The sequence below is a fragment of the Ahaetulla prasina genome, chromosome 9, assembly GCF_028640845.1.
Source record: "Ahaetulla prasina isolate Xishuangbanna chromosome 9, ASM2864084v1, whole genome shotgun sequence".
Taxonomy (NCBI): Eukaryota; Metazoa; Chordata; class Lepidosauria; order Squamata; family Colubridae; genus Ahaetulla; species Ahaetulla prasina.
Genome location: NC_080547.1, coordinates 1136287 through 1156528, shown reverse-complemented (window position 1 = coordinate 1156528; position 20242 = coordinate 1136287). Strand labels below are relative to the sequence as shown.

At 41.6% G+C, this 20242-nt stretch overlaps 1 protein-coding gene across 3 annotated transcripts; it reads left to right on the top strand.

Annotated features, from left to right (window-relative positions):
- The first annotated feature begins 27 nt into the window (after positions 1–27).
- On the top strand, positions 28–19128 carry GMCL1 (germ cell-less 1, spermatogenesis associated). Of its 3 annotated transcripts, none has more exons than XM_058194294.1 (14): positions 28–351; positions 2853–2976; positions 4701–4797; positions 5365–5462; positions 6263–6375; positions 6739–6804; positions 6933–7017; positions 7964–8054; positions 8371–8511; positions 9632–9701; positions 11863–11938; positions 12243–12388; positions 13533–13620; positions 17718–19128. In XM_058194294.1, exons 1-14 carry the CDS (start codon positions 170–172, stop codon positions 17826–17828), a joined length of 1488 nt encoding a protein of 495 aa, XP_058050277.1. In that variant the 5' UTR covers positions 28–169; the 3' UTR covers positions 17829–19128. The 3 variants fall into 3 exon arrangements, with proteins under 3 accessions (XP_058050277.1, XP_058050276.1, XP_058050278.1); XM_058194293.1 differs by lacking the exon at positions 17718–19128 and adding an exon at positions 14466–14976 and having other exon boundaries at positions 31–351; XM_058194295.1 differs by lacking the exons at positions 28–351; positions 2853–2976; positions 17718–19128 and adding exons at positions 3020–3963; positions 14466–14976.
- The last annotated feature ends 1114 nt before the right edge of the window (positions 19129–20242 follow it).

Here is a 20242-nt window from a genome sequence, read left to right as displayed (position 1 = left end):
ACGCATGCGCAAAGGGCGGTCGCGCGCCGCCTCTTCCCTCCATCCCGAGGCGGGAGCGCATGCGCAGCGGCCGCCTCGGTAAAGTGAGGGGTGGGCTTCCTTCACGTTGCCGGCCGCGCGTCCCCATGAGGAGAAAGAGGCGGCGGCGGCGGCGGTCGGACGGGCGAGGATGGGCTCGTTGAGCAGCCGCGTGTGGGGGCCCAGAGCCGGGGCGGCTGAGGGGGCGGAAGCGGCGGGGGGCCGGAGGGGCGACGGGGCCCTCCCCAAACGGAAGCGCGGCGAGGGGCTGAGCGAGAGCGAGAGCGGCGAGGAGAGCGACGGCGAGGAGCGGCTGCTCAGCACCCCCAGAAGGTACGTTCGGAAAGGGTCCGGAGGGGTCCCTTGTCGCCCGGGGGAGAGAGGGGGTCCCGTGGGGAGGGGAGGGGGGGTCCAGGTGGGGAGGAGACAGGTGAGCGGCCCAGGTGAGGCGCTGCACTTCAGCGGGCCGGGGGGGGGAGGGCTGACCGTCCCGTCACGTCCCGCTTCGACGCCTCCCGAGAATAAGAGAAGAGCTGGAAGGGACCTTGGAGGTCATCTAGTCCAGCCCCCTCCTCAAGCAGGAGACCCTAATACCATTTCAGACAACAGATTGTCAAATATTTCAAACCTTCATTGTCAGTGCACAACATACGTACAATGAAGTTGGTTGAGCTCCCTCAGTGCACCCCCCCCCAACACAATATAACTCAAAGTGAAGATAGAAAATCCCTGACCCAATAAATCATATTAACAAAACACCCAGTCCTATTGCACCACTGTGAACATGTTACATGTTGCGCCGGCCCTGCAAGTCCATCATACTAAGTAGTTATGTTATTTCTCATTCAGGAGTCTGACAGCCCATGAATAAAAACTGTTCTTTAGAACAGAACAGAACAGAATTTTTTATTAGCCAAGTGGGATTGGACACACAAGGAATTTGTTTCCGTGCATATGCTCTCAGTGTACATAAAAGAAAAGATACGTTTATCAAGAATCCTAAGGTACAACACTTAATGATAGTCATAGGGTACAACTAATCAGGAAACAATATCAATATAAATCGTAAGGATACAAGCAACAAAGTTATAGTCATACAGTCATAAGTGGAAGGAGATGGGTGATGGGAACGATGAGAAGATTAATAGTAGTGCAGATTCAGTAAATAGTTTGACAGTGTTGAAGGAATTGTTTAGCAGAGTGATGGCCTTCGGGAAAAAACTGTCCTTGTGTCTAGTTGTTCTGGTGTGCAGTGCTCTGTAGCATCCTTTTGAGGGTAGGAGTTGAAACAGTTTATGTCCAGGATGTGAGGGGTCTGTAAATATTTTCACAGCCCTCTTTTTGACTCGTGCATTATACAGGTCCTCAACGGAAGGCAGGTTGGTAGCCATTGTTTTTTTCTGCAGTTCTAATTATCCTCTGAAGTCTGTGTCTGTCTTGTTGGGTTGCAGAACCAAACCAGACAGTTATAGAGGTGAAGATGACAATCATTCCTCTGTAGAACTGGATCAGCAGCTCTTTGGGCAGTTTGAGCTTTCTGAGTTGGCGCAGAAAGAACATTCTTTGTTATGCTTTTTTGATGCCGTTTTTGATGTTAGGTGTCCATTCTAGGTCGTGAAATATGGTAGAACCTAGAAATTTGAAGGTCTCTACTGTTGATACTGTTGTCTAGTATTGTGAGAGATTGAAGTATGGGAGGGTTTCTCCTAAAGTCCACCACCATTTCTGTGGTTTTGAGTTTGTTCCGTTCCAGATTGTTCCGGTCACACCACAAGGCTAGTTGTTCAACCGCCTGTCTGTACGCGGATTCATCATTATCTCGAATGAGACCAATCACTGTTGTGTCATCTGCAAACTTCAGTAGTTTACCACCTTTATAAGAAATTTCTTTTTATCAAATGAGAAAATAAATAAACCAATGAAGGAAATAGCCTGGAACACTTTCCCTCTGGCAGCCAATATTCAGAAAATCAAAGTTGATTCTAGACAAACAATTATGCAGAAGAAATACTCTTAAGCAAATAGTCACAGGGCTGGGAACCGGATCGCTTTGTAAACTGGCAGGGCAAGCTACTACTGGTATATATCAACAGGCAGGAAACCCCCACTTTCCCTCACACTGATAATGTGCAGCAAAAGTGTGGAAAGTGTTTGGCAAAGACCCAGAGTAGGCCTTAGACCTTCAGAGTTACACCTGATTCGAGTGGGAAAAGCCTTAGAAATGGAAGCGAGGAAAAAATCTCCTGAGAAATCACCGACTCAATCAGATAAATGTGATGTTCTCTTACAAGAGATAAGAGAAATGGAAACAAATATAAAGGAGGATTTAAAGCAAATAAATGATAGTATGGATCAGAGGTGGGTTTCAGCAGGTTCTGACCAGTTCTGGAGAACCGGTAGCAGAAATTTTGAGTAGTTCGGAGAACCGGTAGTAAAAACTGGCCCTACCCCCATCTGCCTCCTGAATCCCAGCTTATCGGGAAGAAATGGGGATTTTGCAGTAACCTTCCCCTGGAGTGGGGTGGGAATGGAGATTTTACAGTATCTTTCCCCTGCCACGCCCACCAAGCAGTATCCTTCCCCTTCCACACCCACCAAGCCATGCCACGGCTACCAAACCACACCCACAGAACCGGTAGTAAAAAATGTTGAAACCCCCCACTGGTATGGATGTAACACATTTGATGAAATGTCTGCAAACAAACATCGAAGCTGAGAGGACCTCGGGAACCCTACAGGGCAACCCTGAGTGAGCTACAGATTTTTTTCTTGATATTTATATCATATATGTGTAAGAATTCAACACTTAATGTTTGTTTGTTTTTCTAACTCAGGAAAAAGCTAAAGAGCACTTCGAAGTATATTTATCAGACTCTGTTTCTGAATGGTGAAAACAGTGATATTAAAATATGTGCCCTGGGAGAAGAATGGAACTTGCACAAGATATACCTGTGTCAGGTAAAAATGGCCTTTTTCTTCCTTGGACCTCCACTGTCATTAGGAAGCAGGCTTCAGGCCTTTCCGTTTAAGACTCAAACGCAGAGCTCTGCTGCCTTGAATGGGGTCCGGAAAACACAGGTGCTATGTCGTTCTCCTTGAGACTCAATCCATGCACTATTAAGCCAGCTTCTTTCTCTGCCCTTCAGAGGCCTTTCAAACATACAATTTATAAGTCCATCCAAGTTTATAATGTTTAATAATGGTGTTTTAGCAAACCATGTTTAGGTGTATTGTACGAGTATTACAGGTTATTCTCGATTTATTATCTTTCCATGGTGGTTCAAAATTATGAGGGTCTTGAAAAATGTGACTTGCCATCTATCCCCAAAGTTACAACTGTTGCATCATCCCCACGGTCACAATTGTAATTTGAGTGCTTGGAAACTGTCTCACATTTACAGCTTCTTGCGGTCATGTCGTCATAATTTGTGACCTTCCCAGCCAGCTTCTGACAACAAAGTCAGTTGGGAAAGCTGGATTTCCTGAATGACCATGTGATTTAATTAATGGACACTAAAAATGGTCATAAAATCTGGTCTGGTCATGTGATGACTTGCTTTACAACCATCCTGACTTATGACTGAAATTCTGGTCCCAATAGTGGTCAGAAGTCAAGCTGAAAAACAGCAGCTAGACAAATATTAGTCTGCAGTCACAATATACTATTGCTATACATATAAGAGCAGCAGAGAGCTAATGATATACGATACACGATTTATGAATAATACAGATTTGTCAGGGTTAAGGAAATGGAACAAGAACAATATTGCTGTACAAATAGATTTTATTTTTTTAATCTCTCAGGCTTAAACATCAGTGAGTGATAGCAGCTCATAATGAGTCACCTCCAGCTGGGATGTGAACTTCTAGTAAACAGTATTTTTCTCCTCATTGGATCAAAAACTAGCAATTTCAATTTTATAAGAAATGCACTTTAATGAAAAGGTATACCTAAGTGTATGTACTGTATGTATTAATTTATCTACCTATCTGTGTTCTTATAGAAACGTCAACGTATCATACTCTGCCCCTCCTTCCCACCCCCCCATAATTGTATGTGTTGCATGTAGTTCCTTCAATACCTATATATAATTGTGGCCGCAGGAATTTTGGGGCAAGGTTTATGTAATAGTATATATTTGGGATGCTGTTATATATTTTTTCCGATCACTTATCTTTCTTAGATGCAATCTGTCCACTTATATAAATAATTTATAACACAGCTTTGGCCTCTTGGCTTTGCATGCTGGTTCCAGTTTAAGTAAACCACAGTGCCCTGTTACAGCCAAGTTGATAAAGTGTGGTTTACTGCTAGTTTACTAACCAAATTTGAGACCAGAGCTTGATCTTAGTTCCAGTTCCCGGAGCAATCGTTCCATCGTTTGCCATTTTAGATGCAATGAAAACCCATTTCTTCTGTTGAGATAAAAGTATTAAAACCAGTGCATGGAGTTGGAGGGGGTTGGTGGGCAAATGAAGCAATTGGTTTAGAATATGAGTAAGATTCAAATTTAAGAAACATATCTTCAAATTAGGAGTGACAAATAAAAAAATTAATTCAAGTGTAACTATCTTAGTTCCTCTTACTACAAAAATAATATTGTTATACCTTCTTATCATAAAAAAACTTTTAATTCCAAGGGTTGTAAAATTATTTAAAAACATGACTTTTTTGTTTGTAGTCTGGCTACTTTTCAAGTATGTTCAGTGGGTCTTGGAGAGAATCAGGAATGGATACAATAGAATTGGAAATTCCTGATCAGAATATTGACATAGAAGGTAAGCAAGGAATCCTCCTCCTTAGATTCTTTCTAACATAAAAGTTTCAAATTGAAATAGATTACTTGGATCAGGTGTTCTAGAACAAAGCTGGGCAGTTATAAATTATCTTTGGAAGGACTTTCCAGTATTTTATCTCCTTGTTGCAAAGTACATTTTAGCAAAACTCATTTTGCTAAGTAATTCATCAGAAAAATGGATTTCTACATTTGGGGATAGTATTAACCAAAGTGGGGTAGAAAAAATGGTATTTATTGTTGGTGAAATAACACATATCTAAAATGGGAGTTTTCTAGGGTGAGGTGCTTACGTTAGACCCCAAATGTGGTGACTCCTATACTTAAATTCACCATTTGTCCTGCTTAGGGTTTTGCATTTTTTAAAAATAGCACCTGATCTACCACTTCTTAATATTCTGGGCATCTTGTTTTTGTTACTATGTGTAAAATAATTTGAGAAAGAACCCTTTTTGTATATCACCCTTAATAAACCATGCTGAATTGGAAAAAAATAAATGTATAACTTGTTTTCTATGTATGAGTAGCCTTAGGGTGTGGTTTTCTTCAGCCTTACAGGTTGCCTTTGGCTCACTTTACCGGGATGAAGTCTTAATAAACCCTAGCAGAGTCATTGCCCTCCTGGCAGCTGCCAGCATGTTACAGCTGGTGAGTGGAAATGGCGCTCTGCTTTGCTTGGCACAGGACAGGGCTTTCAGTCTCATCTTCCGAGGTCGGTAAAGTGAGGACCCAGATTGTTGGGGGCAAGAGGCTGACTCTGTAAACCACTTAGAGAGGGCTGGGAAACGGTATATAAGTCTTAAGTGCTGTTGCTATCTTCATTTCTAGTCTGGGGATGAGCACGTGGTCATTGCCACATCGCTTCCGTTACCCTAGGGCCATGTTTTCAAGCACATGCTTAGCAATATCAAAATGTCTCTAACTCAGCTTGAATGGCAGAGCTGAGAAAGACGTTTTCTCTCTGTTTCTTGCCCTCCCCCCCTTCCTAGATGGGGACATATAAATGAATGATTGATGCTGGAACCACAGGGCTGCCTTATGTGTCCTTTGGAAATGTGTTCAGGAAAGTTAGGGTGCCTCTTATCTCAAATTTAAACATCAGGGTACCAATCCTTCCCTTTTCTCCTTCTGTTACAAATACAGTATAATTTTGTATAATCATGGTTGAGACTGGTAGTATATAATATACTCCAGATGAAGCCAAAGTATCTTTAGATCAGGGGTCTCCAACCTTGGCAACTTTAAGCCTGGAGGACTTCAACTCCCAGAATTCCCCAGTCAGCTTTGCTGGGAGTTGAAGTCCTCCAGGCTTAAGGTTGCCAACGTTGGAGACCCCTGCTCTAGATAGTCATTGTTTGCATTTTTGCCAGGTAGCTTGAGGTGAGGGCACCCCCTGTAGCCTTAGGCCCGCGAGTAAGGATTTATTTTGCATCATTATATCTTTACAGGATGGCTTAATTCAGCAATGTGGTGAGACAATGAAGGAAACAATTAATGCAAAAACTGTATGTGGTTACTATAATTCTGCGGGAACATATGGATTAGATTCTTTGAAAAAAAAGTAAGTATTGGCACTAAGAGGTTTTATTGAGGAAGAAAATTAGTATGTCTCCCGTTTGATTTTCTAATGTGATGTGGGCTTTGAGAAGCGTGTCATGTAATATTTTTCAGCAGAAGCCTCGCTGCTTATTTATGACAGAACATTGGAAGCATGTATAGGAAATTAAATGTTAAAAATAGAACGATCACAGTATGCAGCCTATGATAGTCAACTAAATGGGCTTTGGAGTATAATGGCTGTGGTCTCCCTATTATACTATTAACATCTGGGGGAAAGTGCTCAGCAGCAGCTTACTAGAAACATACATTGCATCTCATCGCATTGCCTGTGTGCTATGAAAGGACTTCCTTATTTTAAATCTAGGTGTCTTGAGTGGCTCTTGAACAACCTGATGACCCACCAGAGTGTGGAACTCCTCAAAGAACTCAGGTATTGAGTTTTTGGGACTAACCCAGATACTGTGGGAACATGTTTAGTATAAAATATAATCAGATCATCTGTTGAACGGTACACAATTCATGCCCTTTGCGTTTCAAAGGCCACGTTGTTCGTTTCAGCATCAACCTCATGAAACAGCTGATCGGTTCCTCTAATCTGTTTGTCATGCAAGTGGAGATGGACATATATACTGCTCTAAAGAAGGTACCAATATTTAATAGCATCCGTTTGTTCCAAGTTTTGTTTTAATGATGCAAAAATCATCTTTAAAACCCCACTGCCATTTCTTCCAAATTGACAGTATTCTTATAGACCGATGTTACCTCTCCTGTTCTGATAGTTTAGTATCTTTGATGGGTAATCATATTCTTTGTTTGGTACTAATTTATTAATGACCCATTAAAACTTAGAATCACACTGGATTACAAGATAGCACAACATACTTAAAGAAGTACCAAAAAAAAGTTATGTGCATTCAGAATAACTATTTCTTGGGTTATAACCATTTCTTTGGTTATTTCTTTTCTTATTTCATAAAAGCTACCTCTTTCTTCTCTTTTGCTGTTATCTTTTCTCCTTGCTTTCCTTATAAGGATGTGGCCAGTTATCCCTTTAATTGCATTCTAACAGAAGAACAAATTCATCACTTTATTAAAAATTCCAAGAAATTAATTGTACTAGACTGCAGTTAAAGTGCTGTTGTGATGCTTTTATTCCCAAATGCATGTCACAATATTCGCTATCCATAAACAATTTTTAGTAGAAACACGGTGTACATATGTTTGTGTAAAGCTTTAGTTACTACTACATTTGTATCGGGATTGCGCTTGGATATTGTAAGGATTGAATGGTGACATCACTGTTGCCTGGAGGCTGTCCAGTTGGTGACTCCTTTCATGTCCCTGTTAAGTTGCCCACTGAGGTGGTACCCATTTATCTACTGGCAGTTGCCTGCTTTCAGACTGCTGGGTCGGCATGAACTGGAGCATGTGATGGGAACTTGCCCTGTTCCACGGCAGCAACCGGATCTCGAATGCAAACCTGCCAATAGGCCAGCATCCTAACCTTGTGAGCCACCGTCCTCCTCAAGCTTTAGTTCCTTAGTGTATATGTCAGGTGAACCTTATGGCTGTTCCTTTATTTTATGTAGTGGATGTTCCTTCAGCTAGTGCCTTCTTGGAATGGATCATTGAAACAGCTTTTAAGTGGAGCAGATGCCTGGTTCTCCAAGCGCAGGAAAGGTCTGTATAAAATGCTTTGGGAATATTTTGCATGTTGGAAATCTCTGAAGCAGGATATACAATATCTTCAGCTAACTCTTCATTATGGGTTGTTCCGTATTGGCCCAATATGTATTTCTTTTCTTTGGGATGGGAAATTTATAAAGCATAACCTTCCACTAGTTTTCCCTCTGAATCACTTTTACTTTCAAAAGCAAATCAGGATATAATCCTATTAAACGGTATCCGAATTGACTTCTCAGTTGGGACTGATAAACTGCCTACAGGCTGCAGTGCTGCTTTTCAGTTAATAGTAAAAATATATTTTACTTTTCAGATTTTGAGGATGGGATCTCATTCTTGGAAACAGAACAAGGATATGCATTTATACCTGTGTTCAAATATCTGAGGCTGCAGTATATAATCAGTGATCTTGCATCCGCAAGAATTATTGAACGAGACAGCCTGATCCCTGCAGGTAAGAATGGAATAGCCTGTTTTCTTTCTCTATCATGCCAGACACTTTAGAAAGTAAAATCAGAATTGAGTTTATGGGTCTTTGGAAGAGTCCCACATATAGCAAGTAACAGTTTGTGTGGACGTGCCGTGGTAGTAAAATTGGTGAATCATTGAATCTAGCTTCAGGCGCTTAAGCTAGTGTATGGCTAGGTTTAAATTATTTCTCTATATTGTGACCGAGGCCCAAGTAGTGATTAGCAAACACAATTAGTCCTGAACAAACATATTTTATTAAAACAGCTGAGAATTAATTCATTCTCAGCTTAGTCCAAAACAAATTCTTCATAAACAGTCCTTCGGCCTTATCACCAACCTTTGTTGTCTTTGTCAACCTGCCAAAGGCTTTTCTTGGCAAAAACCACACAAAGTTCAAGAAATGCTGACAAGAGGCACTGGAATCAAGGTTGCTTTTCTACAAAAAACCCAACGGCTTGTTGCTGCTCTTTTAAGCCTCATGGGAGTGGCCAATCATCTTCAGGCCTTACTCCTGAGTTATCCTTTTTTCTTCAGCTACTCTTCCCTTCTGGCAGCTCTTTGCATGAGTGCACTAGGAACAGGCTCCTCCTGTTCCTCTGCCTCCCTGTTGTCCGCCTCTGGAGGCTCCAGAGTCTGCACATCGTTCCCAGATGGCCCTGGCCCCATCTCTGTCTCCGATGCAGAGCCCCCGTCTGGGCCTTCCCCTGACTCCAAGACTGGCCCATCGTCCTCCCCAGCCTCCCCACTGTCCGACTCCACTGCCACCTCTGCAGGCTGCTGGTGGACCACAAGTTCTCTGACGTCCCACTGTGGGGAAAGACTAAAGGAGGTCGTAACCTTTCCTCTTCTTGCCTCCACTTCCTCCTCTAAGGTTGCTGCTTACAGGGTCTGCTGGTTAAATCGTGAAGCGATTTAAATGTTTTGCTACGGTATTTGTTTTTAGACTCTTGTTTTTTTAAAAAACTTTTGCATAAATGGGGTAAATAAGCTGCTCAGAGTCGGTTTTGATTGGGATAGCATAGAAGCCTTGTAAAGATATGAAGTGCTGCTTAACTTTCGTGCCTCGTTTACCAAAGGCCCACTTTGGTCTTTCTAAATTTTAGACTGGCTGTTCTCTGTTTACAAACAGCAGTGGTTTGCCATGCTTAGAGCAGAACAAGACGGTGACATTGGGTATGTATAATGCCTCTTGCTCTGTAACCGAGAAACACATCTTGCTATGTTCCTATAAAGAGAAAACAAAATTCAGCTTATCTTATTAAGTAACTGAAAAGCAGCCTAGATATTCCTTATTTCAAAAGATTTTTGGTATAGTTGCAGCAATACTTTATCATATGATCAAAAGTGGAAAAGTCCAACACCACCGACTACAAAAGAATACTTGGGGAAGATGGTGGAATTGACAGAGATGGCGAAAGTAACTTCTTTGAGGCAATATGGACATTTGTGGCAGCTAAGAAACAAGTCACAACAATGTCCACGATCTCTCCCTCGACGGCCCCACAGCAGCAGTGCAGTATTGTGGAGGGGGGGGTGTTCCCAGGCACACTGCTTTCACAAATGTGCGCCCTCGCCCACCACAGCCCAGTTCCAAATGGGCTGCAGCCACGCACTGGACCACAGATCAGGGGTTGGGGGCCCCTGAGTTGGGTTTTGTTTTTGCATGAAACAGAACAAAATGCACTTACAACATTGATGATCGGAAAAGAATAGATCAAAGAAGAAGTGAGGTTTTTTGGTAAGCCTAGAGTAAGATATACCGTATATACTCGAGTATAAGCCGAGTTTTTCAGCACGTTTTTTGTGCTGAAAAACGTCCCCTCGGCTTATACTCGGGTCTATACGGCTTATACTCGAGTTTTGTTTTGTTTTTAAGCCCCTCGGCTTATACTCGAGTATATACGGCTTATACTCGAGTTTTTTTTTTTTTCCTTTTTTTCACATTTTACCGGACGGCGCGGGGAAGCCCTGCCGGTGCAGTGAGAGGGCGGGGCGGGGGAGCCGCCAGCCTTCTCAGCTGAGGAGGGAGGTTTCAACCGGTAGGTGCCTCATTTCCCACCCTCGGCTTATACTCGAGTCCCCAGTTTACCCCAGTTTTTGGGGTAAAATTGGGGACCTCGGCTTATACTCGGATCGGCTTATATTCGAGTATATACGGTAACTTTATACTGTATTATAGAGAGTAAGAGCTAGAGAGATCTAATTATTCTTCCCTTTGCTGCAAAGGAAATCAGAAGTTGCTTCTTTCTATTTGTAATTCTTTTTCTTTGCATTTTTGTCTTTTTAGTTTCTTCTTCATTTTTGTTAGTTTTTATTCTGTCTTTAAAACTTTAATAAAATTGATATATTTAAAAAGATTTTGGTATGTTAAACTTTAAGCCTCTGAGTTTAAATATTTATTTTGGAATTGTGGAAGCTATTATAAAACTTGAAGATATTAAACAGATAGAAGACTTGTTTTGTATGAATTAGTACTTTTCGCAGAGAATAGATAATTCTGAATTATTTATAGCTTGCATCTGAATTATGGAAAGTAATCCAGGTTAGTGGATTGTTCCCAATTATTCAGAATAGAACAAAAGTTGGACAGTTTGTAAAGATTGCGAGATTTCTTCCAGTGAAGTGACTGTGCACTAAGGGCACCATCTAGCAGAACAGGAATTCTGAAGGGATATTATGGTTGTATTTGGGTGGTGTCCCTTTGAGTTGGGCAGATTCCTCTTCTAGTAGTTGTCAGTTAATAACTTAATTTTTGGTTCTTGTACTTCTGGTGCTGTTCTGTGAGTCACAATAGGTCCTCTTCAGGTATTCACATTATGGCGTTTTAGCCTTGGGTTAAAGTCCAGCAACCTTTGTATTGAGGGCAGGTATCCTTTGCCAGGTGACTTTCAGGGCATGGAAAGTACTTCCTGCTCTCCTTTGTAGCTTAGGGGGAGCATAGAGAAAGTAGAGCAGAATGTTGAACCTCATTACCCCCAGCCCAGCGGCAGAGACCCTCACAAGCTCTGGACAAAAGAGCTCTTCCCTGCTCCTTCAGCTTTCTCTCCATCATAAGCCACAATATCCGTTCCTGCTCTGGGAAAGCGTGCGAGGAATTCCTGGTGACCTGCCAGGGTGCTGGTTACCCAGCCATGATGTACATAGGTGGTCATTTTAGCATAACTCTTCGACGCGTTGGCCAGGAAGGCATTTCAGGACACTTAAGAAGAGAACTTCCTGGGGAAAAGTGAATGTGTTCAGGCGTTAAGATCTGTGTGCAACCAGTTAGAATACTTTTCTTGTGCTTTCATGTGATAGAATGCCGTTTTATAGAAAGTTATTTTATATGTTCAAGGCCTCAAGAGATTAATAAAGAGGAACTAGAAGCAAACAGTATGCGGTGTGGCAGAAAACTTGCCAAAGATGGTGATGTAAGCACAAATATTTTTCCATGTCCTTTTAAAAATGTAATTCGTTTACCGTTTTCATAAGCTGTTTGTTTCTCCAAAACGGTGTTTTCTTAACTAGATTATTTAACAAGGTTAAATACTTTGTGGTTGGAAAATGTAAAAACGATGACAGCTTTTTTAAGCCACCCTTGTCTTGAATTTCCTGAGCTGACACAAAATACACAAGGTGTCAAAGTGGAGGAGGTCCTTCGCAGGTTACTTAAAGGCTCTCCGTTACAATACAGCCATTTCTTCAATTACCTTTTTTTCCCTGTCTTCTTGCAAGTATTGCTGGCGATGGACAGGCTTCAACTTTGGCTTTGATCTGCTGGTCACATACACCAATCGTTACATTGTCTTCAAACGCAACACGCTAAACCAGCCCTGCAGTGGCTCCGTCAGTTTGCAGCCCCGAAGAAATATTGCTTTCAGGTGGGTTCCCACCCTTGTTCGTCTGGTTCTCCATTGCTAAAAGGTGAGAGAAGCACCGTGGAACTCGCTCTTCTCGTAGGCTTCTGCATTCACCAGCAGTCGCTGGAGGGAAGCTGGTCAGTGTCATTTCTTTGTTGAAATCACTGAAGCAACAGCGAGCGAGGTGGGGGGTAGAAATACTGAAAGTATTTACCATAATGTTCAAATCCCTGCAGATGTACAGAAGTTTGTGTTTAGGATAATGGCAGACACCAGCCTGTCACCATGATCATAAATGTAAGCAAGGGTCTTCAAACTTACCGACTTTAAGTCTTATGGACTTCAACCTCCAGAATTCCCCAGCCAGCACAACTGGCTGGGGAATTCTGGGAGTTGAAGTCCATAAGTCTTAAAATTGCCAAGTTTGGAGACCCCTAATGTGAGGGGTAACAGTCCAAGTCTTCTTCCCAAGTGCAAAGACGTGTCACGCCTTCTACCAAACAAGGGCACTGGATGGCTCAGCAGTTAAAAGACACCGAGCTTGTCGGATGGAAGGTCGACAGCCTGGGATTGAGACCCAAGTGCCACGCAACGTGGCAAGCTCCTGTTCTCTCCCCAGCTCCTAGCAGTTTGAAAGCAAGCAAATGTGCTTAGATAAAGGTACCACTTCAGTGGGAAGTAACAAGACTCCATGACCTCATGCTGGGCACATGATAGCAGAAACATCTTGAGACAACGTTGATTTGCTGGCCCTCGAAACAGAGAGGAGCAACGACAACGGCTAGCAGAGTAAAATCCGCAGGGACTCCCGTACCTTTTTCGAAAACATCTGCTAATGAGCCAACTGGGTGTGTTTTCAGCCCAAAGGACTCTTGGGTTGGCTACTCATAGTTCTGGGCACTGTAATCAGACTAGAAGAGAGATTCCTTTTTATTTTTTTTCCATTTATAAGATAAGATAACCTTTATTGTCACTTTTTTGTGTACACAATTATATGGGGGAGGGTTTAACAAAATTGATTTGCTGACCATCTCATATGCAATAACTCTTTCACCCTCCCTTCAAGGAAAAAAACACAACCTCCTTTCTCCATTGATTTTATTTATTCATTTGTTTGTTTATCAAATTTTGAAACCACTTTGCATAATTTCTCTTCTGTTCTTAGGCTGCGCCTGGCTTCTTTTCATAGCAGTGGAAAGCTTATTTGTAGCAGAACTGCAGGATACCAGATACTAACCCTGGAAAAAGATCAGGTTTGTATGTGGAAAGCTTTTGGTTCATTTTAGCTAGCAGAGTCAGAGAAGAAAGAGTAGGGTTCTCATAAGAAGCAGGAGAGATAAACATGATCCTGGATTCTACCCTATCTTGAAACTGTGTTGTCTTGTGACAACACTATTTGCCGACTGCCCTCTCGCTGAGGGCTTCTGACTGCTTCAGCTCCACTGAATGTCAAGAAGGTCTAGTAGTTGGGCCACATCTTCAAAGCTGGAAGGCTGCCTGTCTTTCTCCCTGCAGAAGAGAATAGCGTCATATTGCGTCTTCCTTCTTGCAAAGCACTAAGGAGAAAGTCGGGTGAAATGCAGTATCTATCACCGCTCTCGTCAAATGATTGGAGAGCATTCCTTTCCTCACGAACTGCAAAATATCTGGGCACAAGAAGGAAGGATGTTTGTAAGAATATCACTCGTGGGCTACTCGGTTGCAAGCAATTGCGACAGGCGGCCAATTCCTTTCATTCCATTCAGGCACTTAAACCTACGAGAAGTACTGATTTGAAAACTCCTGATACACATGAAAGCTGGCAGGATATGCTGGCCCCTTCAGTGGTTGCTGTTTGGGTGGAGGATGCCGGAAAGGTTCAAAATCACTGAAAATCTTTAAAAAATTGCAGCTAGAGAAAATATTTAGGGAAATAATGGTTTTCTCCTTCTGTACATTCTGATCGATGATGCTTGATTGAAAATTGCCTCTGAAGTTACATGAGAACATTAGGAAATTAGTTTCACAATTTCCAGCCTGTTCTCTAAACCTGTTTTGCAGGGTTTCTGAAAGCATTTTTATGTTCAGTCTGGTATCTATTTATTTCTTTGCTTTTTAGGAACAAGTAGTGATGAATTTGGACAGCAGGCTGCTGGTCTTCCCTCTATATATCTGCTGCAACTTCCTGTATACTTCCTCCGAGAAGAGAAGAGAAAACGATGGGCAGTGAGATAACCCAGCCGAGATTGACTTTTGAAATGGAATCTGATATCCTATGATTGGCAGCTCCGGCAGCTCCAGCCGGCATGACTAACCGGTGAGGTATGTTGGGAGCTGTAGTTTTGGAAGACTTGTGAGCCACAGGCTCCTCACTCCTGCTGCAGCAGATAAATGCGATGCCCACCTCACCTCTCTACATTCCTTTGCCCATCTGAATAGTTGAAACTACTTACGATGACCCATTTTCTCCTGTGAATTCTCAGCCCTAGAGAATGACACATACAAGGATCGCCACCAATTTCTTGGCAGTACAGAAATACTTTGAACGCAGTTCATTAACTGACCTTGCTTAATTAAAAGGGAGTAGGATGATGTATCAATAAAGCCCACAAATTAGCTTTAATAGAGAACACAGTTTTTTTATGGTCTCTTGATTTGTTCTTCTGACCAAGCCCTTCGTTGTTAAGGGTCAGTTCCTGGCTCAATGAAACCTCTGGATTGTCTTTAATTCATTATACTTGTAAATACTTCCTATTGAGTTGAAAACTTATAATACATCCTGTTTTGTTTCAAGAAATATATATATATTTTAAACATTGATTGTATTTTTTAAGAGTCATTTTGTAGAATCCAGCTGCCTCAATTCAGCATTTTTAATTCATCAGATCCATCATTTAAATCTCAGATGTACTTTTTTAACTTTTTGAGTTTTGGCTCGAAAGAAAAAAGCACTCCCAAACCCCGAAGCAAGTGGGTCAGCCTCTGCTAGTCAGGTGGCTACATCCAGCCCAGGAGAAAAGGGGCTGTAGCCGAGAATTGCCTTTTGACCCCCGGGTCTCTCTGATCTCTTCTGCTCTGTGGCCAGAAGGGCCCCCGGGGGGAAATCCTGGATCCCAGGTAGCTTTCAAGGCACCCAAGTCCCAGGGGACTGAAGGTACATGCAACAGATCTCAGGACTTCAAAAACTAGCCTGTTAAATAGAAGCATCGGAAGGCCTTGTTTTACTGAACTCTGACTTGGAAGGGGAATATAAATCCCATCTTCAGGAATTTAGAATTTCCGAGTTGTATTTTTATTTGAGCACTTACTTTTATAAAATGCTTGCAAAATTCCATACCTAATCCTCTTATTTGTAAAATAAATAACCACATCTCTCGGTAAACACTTCTGCCTTGCCCACCAGGAATTAACACGATAAATTTTTCAATATTAACTTCAAAATCTTCTGGTTCCATTCCCTCTATCTGGGCAAAGGCCTGAATAAAAATCTCTTTCAAATTTTCCTCTTTAAATTCTCTTAAACCCCTTACCCTTATAGCATATTCCATTAATTTATATTGTAATATAACCCTTTCTTCCTCTGCCTTATCAGCCTTAACCTGAATATCATCTATTTTATTTTCTAAATTCAAATTAATTTGAACTTCATCTATTTTCCTTTGCAAATCTAAATTAATTTGGTTAAATTCATTCAGTCTTTCTTCTGTCTGTGTACTAGATAACAATAATGGAGTAATTGATTCCTTTAATTTTTTCATCTCCTTACTCTGCTCTTCCACCAAATCTTTAAAATCCAGTATTTCTCTCTCCATTTCATTAAATTTTTGATCTATTTCTGAAAGATGAGCCTCCATAAGCTCCTGTAAAAAATTCCTTAGACTGTCTTTAATATCTTCTTTCAATTTCCGTACCTGAAGTGAAGATATTTCCAATAATTTAGAAGTGGTTAAATCTCTTTGCTTAAAAGCCATTTTAAACTAAGTAATATCAAGAAGAAGAAGAAGAAAAAAAAAAGGGGAGGAATAAAAGAAAAAAAACCCAATAAATTTTTCTTCTTAAACACTGTAAAAAAGATAATAAAAGAAATAGATTTTTTTAAAAAGAATTCCATTTAGAAAAAAAATCTTGTTATTTTCTTCTTAGAGGTTCCACACCAGCAATTGTAATCAGCATTTCCTTAGCTTTCACTTTCAAAAACAAAGCCATCTTTCTTCATCTCCACTCTTCAAATAACTTCTCTGTCAGGGAGTTAAAATCATCTTACAAGCAAATGCCAGCCTTCCTGCTTTCGATTCTTCCGTGTTGAAAATTTATCATAAATCCTCTTCAGTCACGGAGATGGACGCTGCGTTTTGCTCTGCTTTTTGCAGAGGCGTTCTGGACTCTGGAGCTTTTTTGAACTATCGAAGGAGCGTTTCCCATCAAACCACCAGAAATCATTCTGGGGCTTTTCTTGGGGGCTCAAACTTCAGTTCAAATGCTCATCTCCCCCTCTTTGCCCGAGGCAGAGATTTACGAGCTGTTGACAGAAGATTAGCACTGTCTAAACAGCTCTCACAGAATCACAAAGAACGGGCGGACTGAAATTGCCGCCATTAACACAGCGGAGCCAAACCGGAAGTCCGATTCAACCCTATCTTGAAACTGTGTTGTCCTGTGACAACACTATTTGCAGGCTGCCCTCTCGCTGAGGGCTTCTGACTGCTTCAGCTCCACTGAATGTCAAGAAGGTCTAGTAGTTGGGCCACATCTTCAAAGCTGGAAGGCTGCCTGTCTTTCTCCCTGCAGAAGAGAAGAGCGTCATATTGCGTCTTCCTTCTTGCGAAGCACTAAGGAGAAAGTCGGGCGAAATGCAGTATCTATCACCGCTCTCGTCAAATGATTGGAGAGCATTCCTTTCCTCACGAACTGCAAAATATCTGGGCACAAGAAGGAAGGATGTTTGTAAGAATATCACTCGTGGGCTACTCGGTTGCAAGCAATTGCGACAGGCGGCCAATTCCTTTCATTCCATTCAGGCACTTAAACCTACGAGAAGTACTGATTTGAAAACTCCTGATACACATGAAAGCTGGCAGGATATGCTGGCCCCTTCAGTGGTTGCTGTTTGGGTGGAGGATGCCGGAAAGGTTCAAAATCGCTGAAAATCTTTAAAAAATTGCAGCTAGAGAAAATATTTAGGGAAATAATGGTTTTCTCCTTCTGTACATTCTGATCGATGATGCTTGATTGAAAATTGCCTCTGAAGTTACATGAGAACATTAGGAAATTAGTTTCACAATTTCCAGCCTGTTCTCTAAACCTGTTTTGCAGGGTTTCTGAAAGCATTTTTATGTTCAGTCTGGTATCTATTTATTTCTTTGCTTTTTAGGAACAAGTAGTGATGAATTTGGACAGCAGACTGCTGGTCTTCCCTCTGTATATCTGCTGCAACTTCCTGTATACTTCCTCCGAGAAGAGAAGAGAAAACGATGGGCAGTGAGATAACCCAGCCGAGATTGACTTTTGAAATGGAATCTGATATCCTGATTGGCAGCTCCGGCAGCTCCAGCCGGCATGACTAACCGGTGAGGTATGTTGGGAGCTGTAGTTTTGGAAGACTTGTGAGCCACAGGCTCCTCACTCCTGCTGCAGCAGATAAATGCGATGCCCACCTCACCTCTCTACATTCCTTTGCCCATCTGAATAGTTGAAACTACTTACGATGACCCATTTTCTCCTGTGAATTCTCAGCCCTAGAGAATGACACATACAAGGATCGCCACCAATTTCTTGGCAGTACAGAAATACTTTGAACGCAGTTCATTAACTGACCTTGCTTAATTAAAAGGGAGTAGGATGATGTATCAATAAAGCCCACAAATTAGCTTTAATAGAGAACACAGTTTTTTTATGGTCTCTTGATTTGTTCTTCTGACCAAGCCCTTCGTTGTTAAGGGTCAGTTCCTGGCTCAATGAAACCTCTGGATTGTCTTTAATTCATTATACTTGTAAATACTTCCTATTGAGTTGAAAACTTCGTATAATACATCCTGTTTTGTTTCCAAGAAATATATATATATTTTTAAACATTGATTGTATTTTTTAAGAGTCATTTTGTAGAATCCAGCTGCCTCAATTCAGCATTTTTAATTCATCAGATCCATCATTTAAATCTCAGATGTACTTTTTTAACTTTTTGAGTTTTGGCTCGAAAGGAAAAAGCACTCCCAAAACCCGAAGCAAGTGGGTCAGCCTCTGCTAGTCAGGTGGCTACATCCAGCCCAGGAGAAAAGGGGCTGTAGCCGAGAATTGCCTTTTGACCCCCGGGTCTCTCTGATCTTTTCTGCTCTGTGGCCAGAAGGGCCCCCGGGGGTAAATCCTGGATCCCAGGTAACTTTCAAGGCACCCAAGTCCCAGGGGACTGAAGGTACATGCAACAGATCTCAGGACTTCAAAAACTAGCCTGTTAAATAGAAGCATCGGAAGGCCTTGTTTTACTGAACTCTGACTTGGAAGGGGAATATAAATCCCATCTTCAGGAATTTAGAATTTCCGAGTTGTATTTTTTTATTTGAGCACTTACTTTGCATAAGATAAGATTGCTATTCCAAAAACCATCTATCCTTAAACACTTGCTATAATATTTAATTCAAAATATATCCCTCATCGAGTTATGAAGATAAAATGTCTTGTTCAGGACAGTGAAACGACAGATTGAGAATCAACTATCTGTAGTTTAGAATTCTTCATTGTTTATTTTGTTTTGGGGAGGATTCATTAAAAAAACATTGCTAATCCTGGCTTCTCTTATATGCGGTTTTGTAACCCAACATGAACTCACCTATTTTGTTTTTCTGATAAGATATATTATTAAATATATTAGGTATAATCTTGTGCTGGCACAATAAAATTATATAGCTTGGTAATGAAGATAAAATTCAACTTAATTCGTGTTAATTCAATTTAATTCCAAAAGGGAAATATGTAGTTCTTGTGGCTGCAGAAATATTTCTGCCAAATTGTGTGGACTGCTTGCTGAAGGCTGTTCGCGGGGTTACTATAATATGTTCAGTGACAAATTTACAGAAATCCATTTTAGTCTAGTCAGGAAAGGTTTTCACTCAGTGCTCGCAAGTAAATAAATATTGGTCTCAAAAAAGGGGAGTATTTGTAGCTCAGGGTTGAAGTGAGGGGTCTTTGGTGCTCTCGGAGTTTGGTTTTTTTCTTGCAGAAGTTTCATGACCCAAACTAAGTGACATCAGTGGTACCCAGCAGCTCCCTGTCAATATTAATCTATATATATATATATAAAAGCAAAAACTACACATGCATTAATCACGAAATCTCCAGAACCGTAAAGCCTACAAACTTGAAATTTGCCATGTATTTTCCTCTTGGCTTCTAGGTGCTCACTAAGAAAGGGTTTTTCAAAATGACCATCAGAGCATTAGTATTTCCTATATTATTATTAACATGCTCTGATGCTAAGGAGTTCTACTCCCCCTCCCCACCTGAAATCTGTTCCAAATGCAAAACACAAGCAGAGGAGTTTCACTTTCAGTTTTACTTTCATAGCAGCAAGCAGCTTTACTGCAGAACAGTTGAGCTAAGCCATGCCCAGCACTTAGACTTATATACAGCTTCACAGTGCTTTACAGCACTCTCTAAGCCCCGGGGCCGGCCTGGAAATAGCAAAGGACCAGCCCACGGTGCCTCCGACAGCCAAAACGGGGCGGGGGCAGGGCATTTTCAGCCTGGACGGCCTCCTGCAGCACTCTGCCGGCCAAAATGGGGAGCTGGGGCAGAGCTTCTAACTAGGATCGAACTCGCAACCTCCTGATTGTGAGGCAAAGCTCCATTTCTAGGCCACCGCACCACTCAGTTGCTGCCTTAAATTAAAAGAGCACTTTCAGA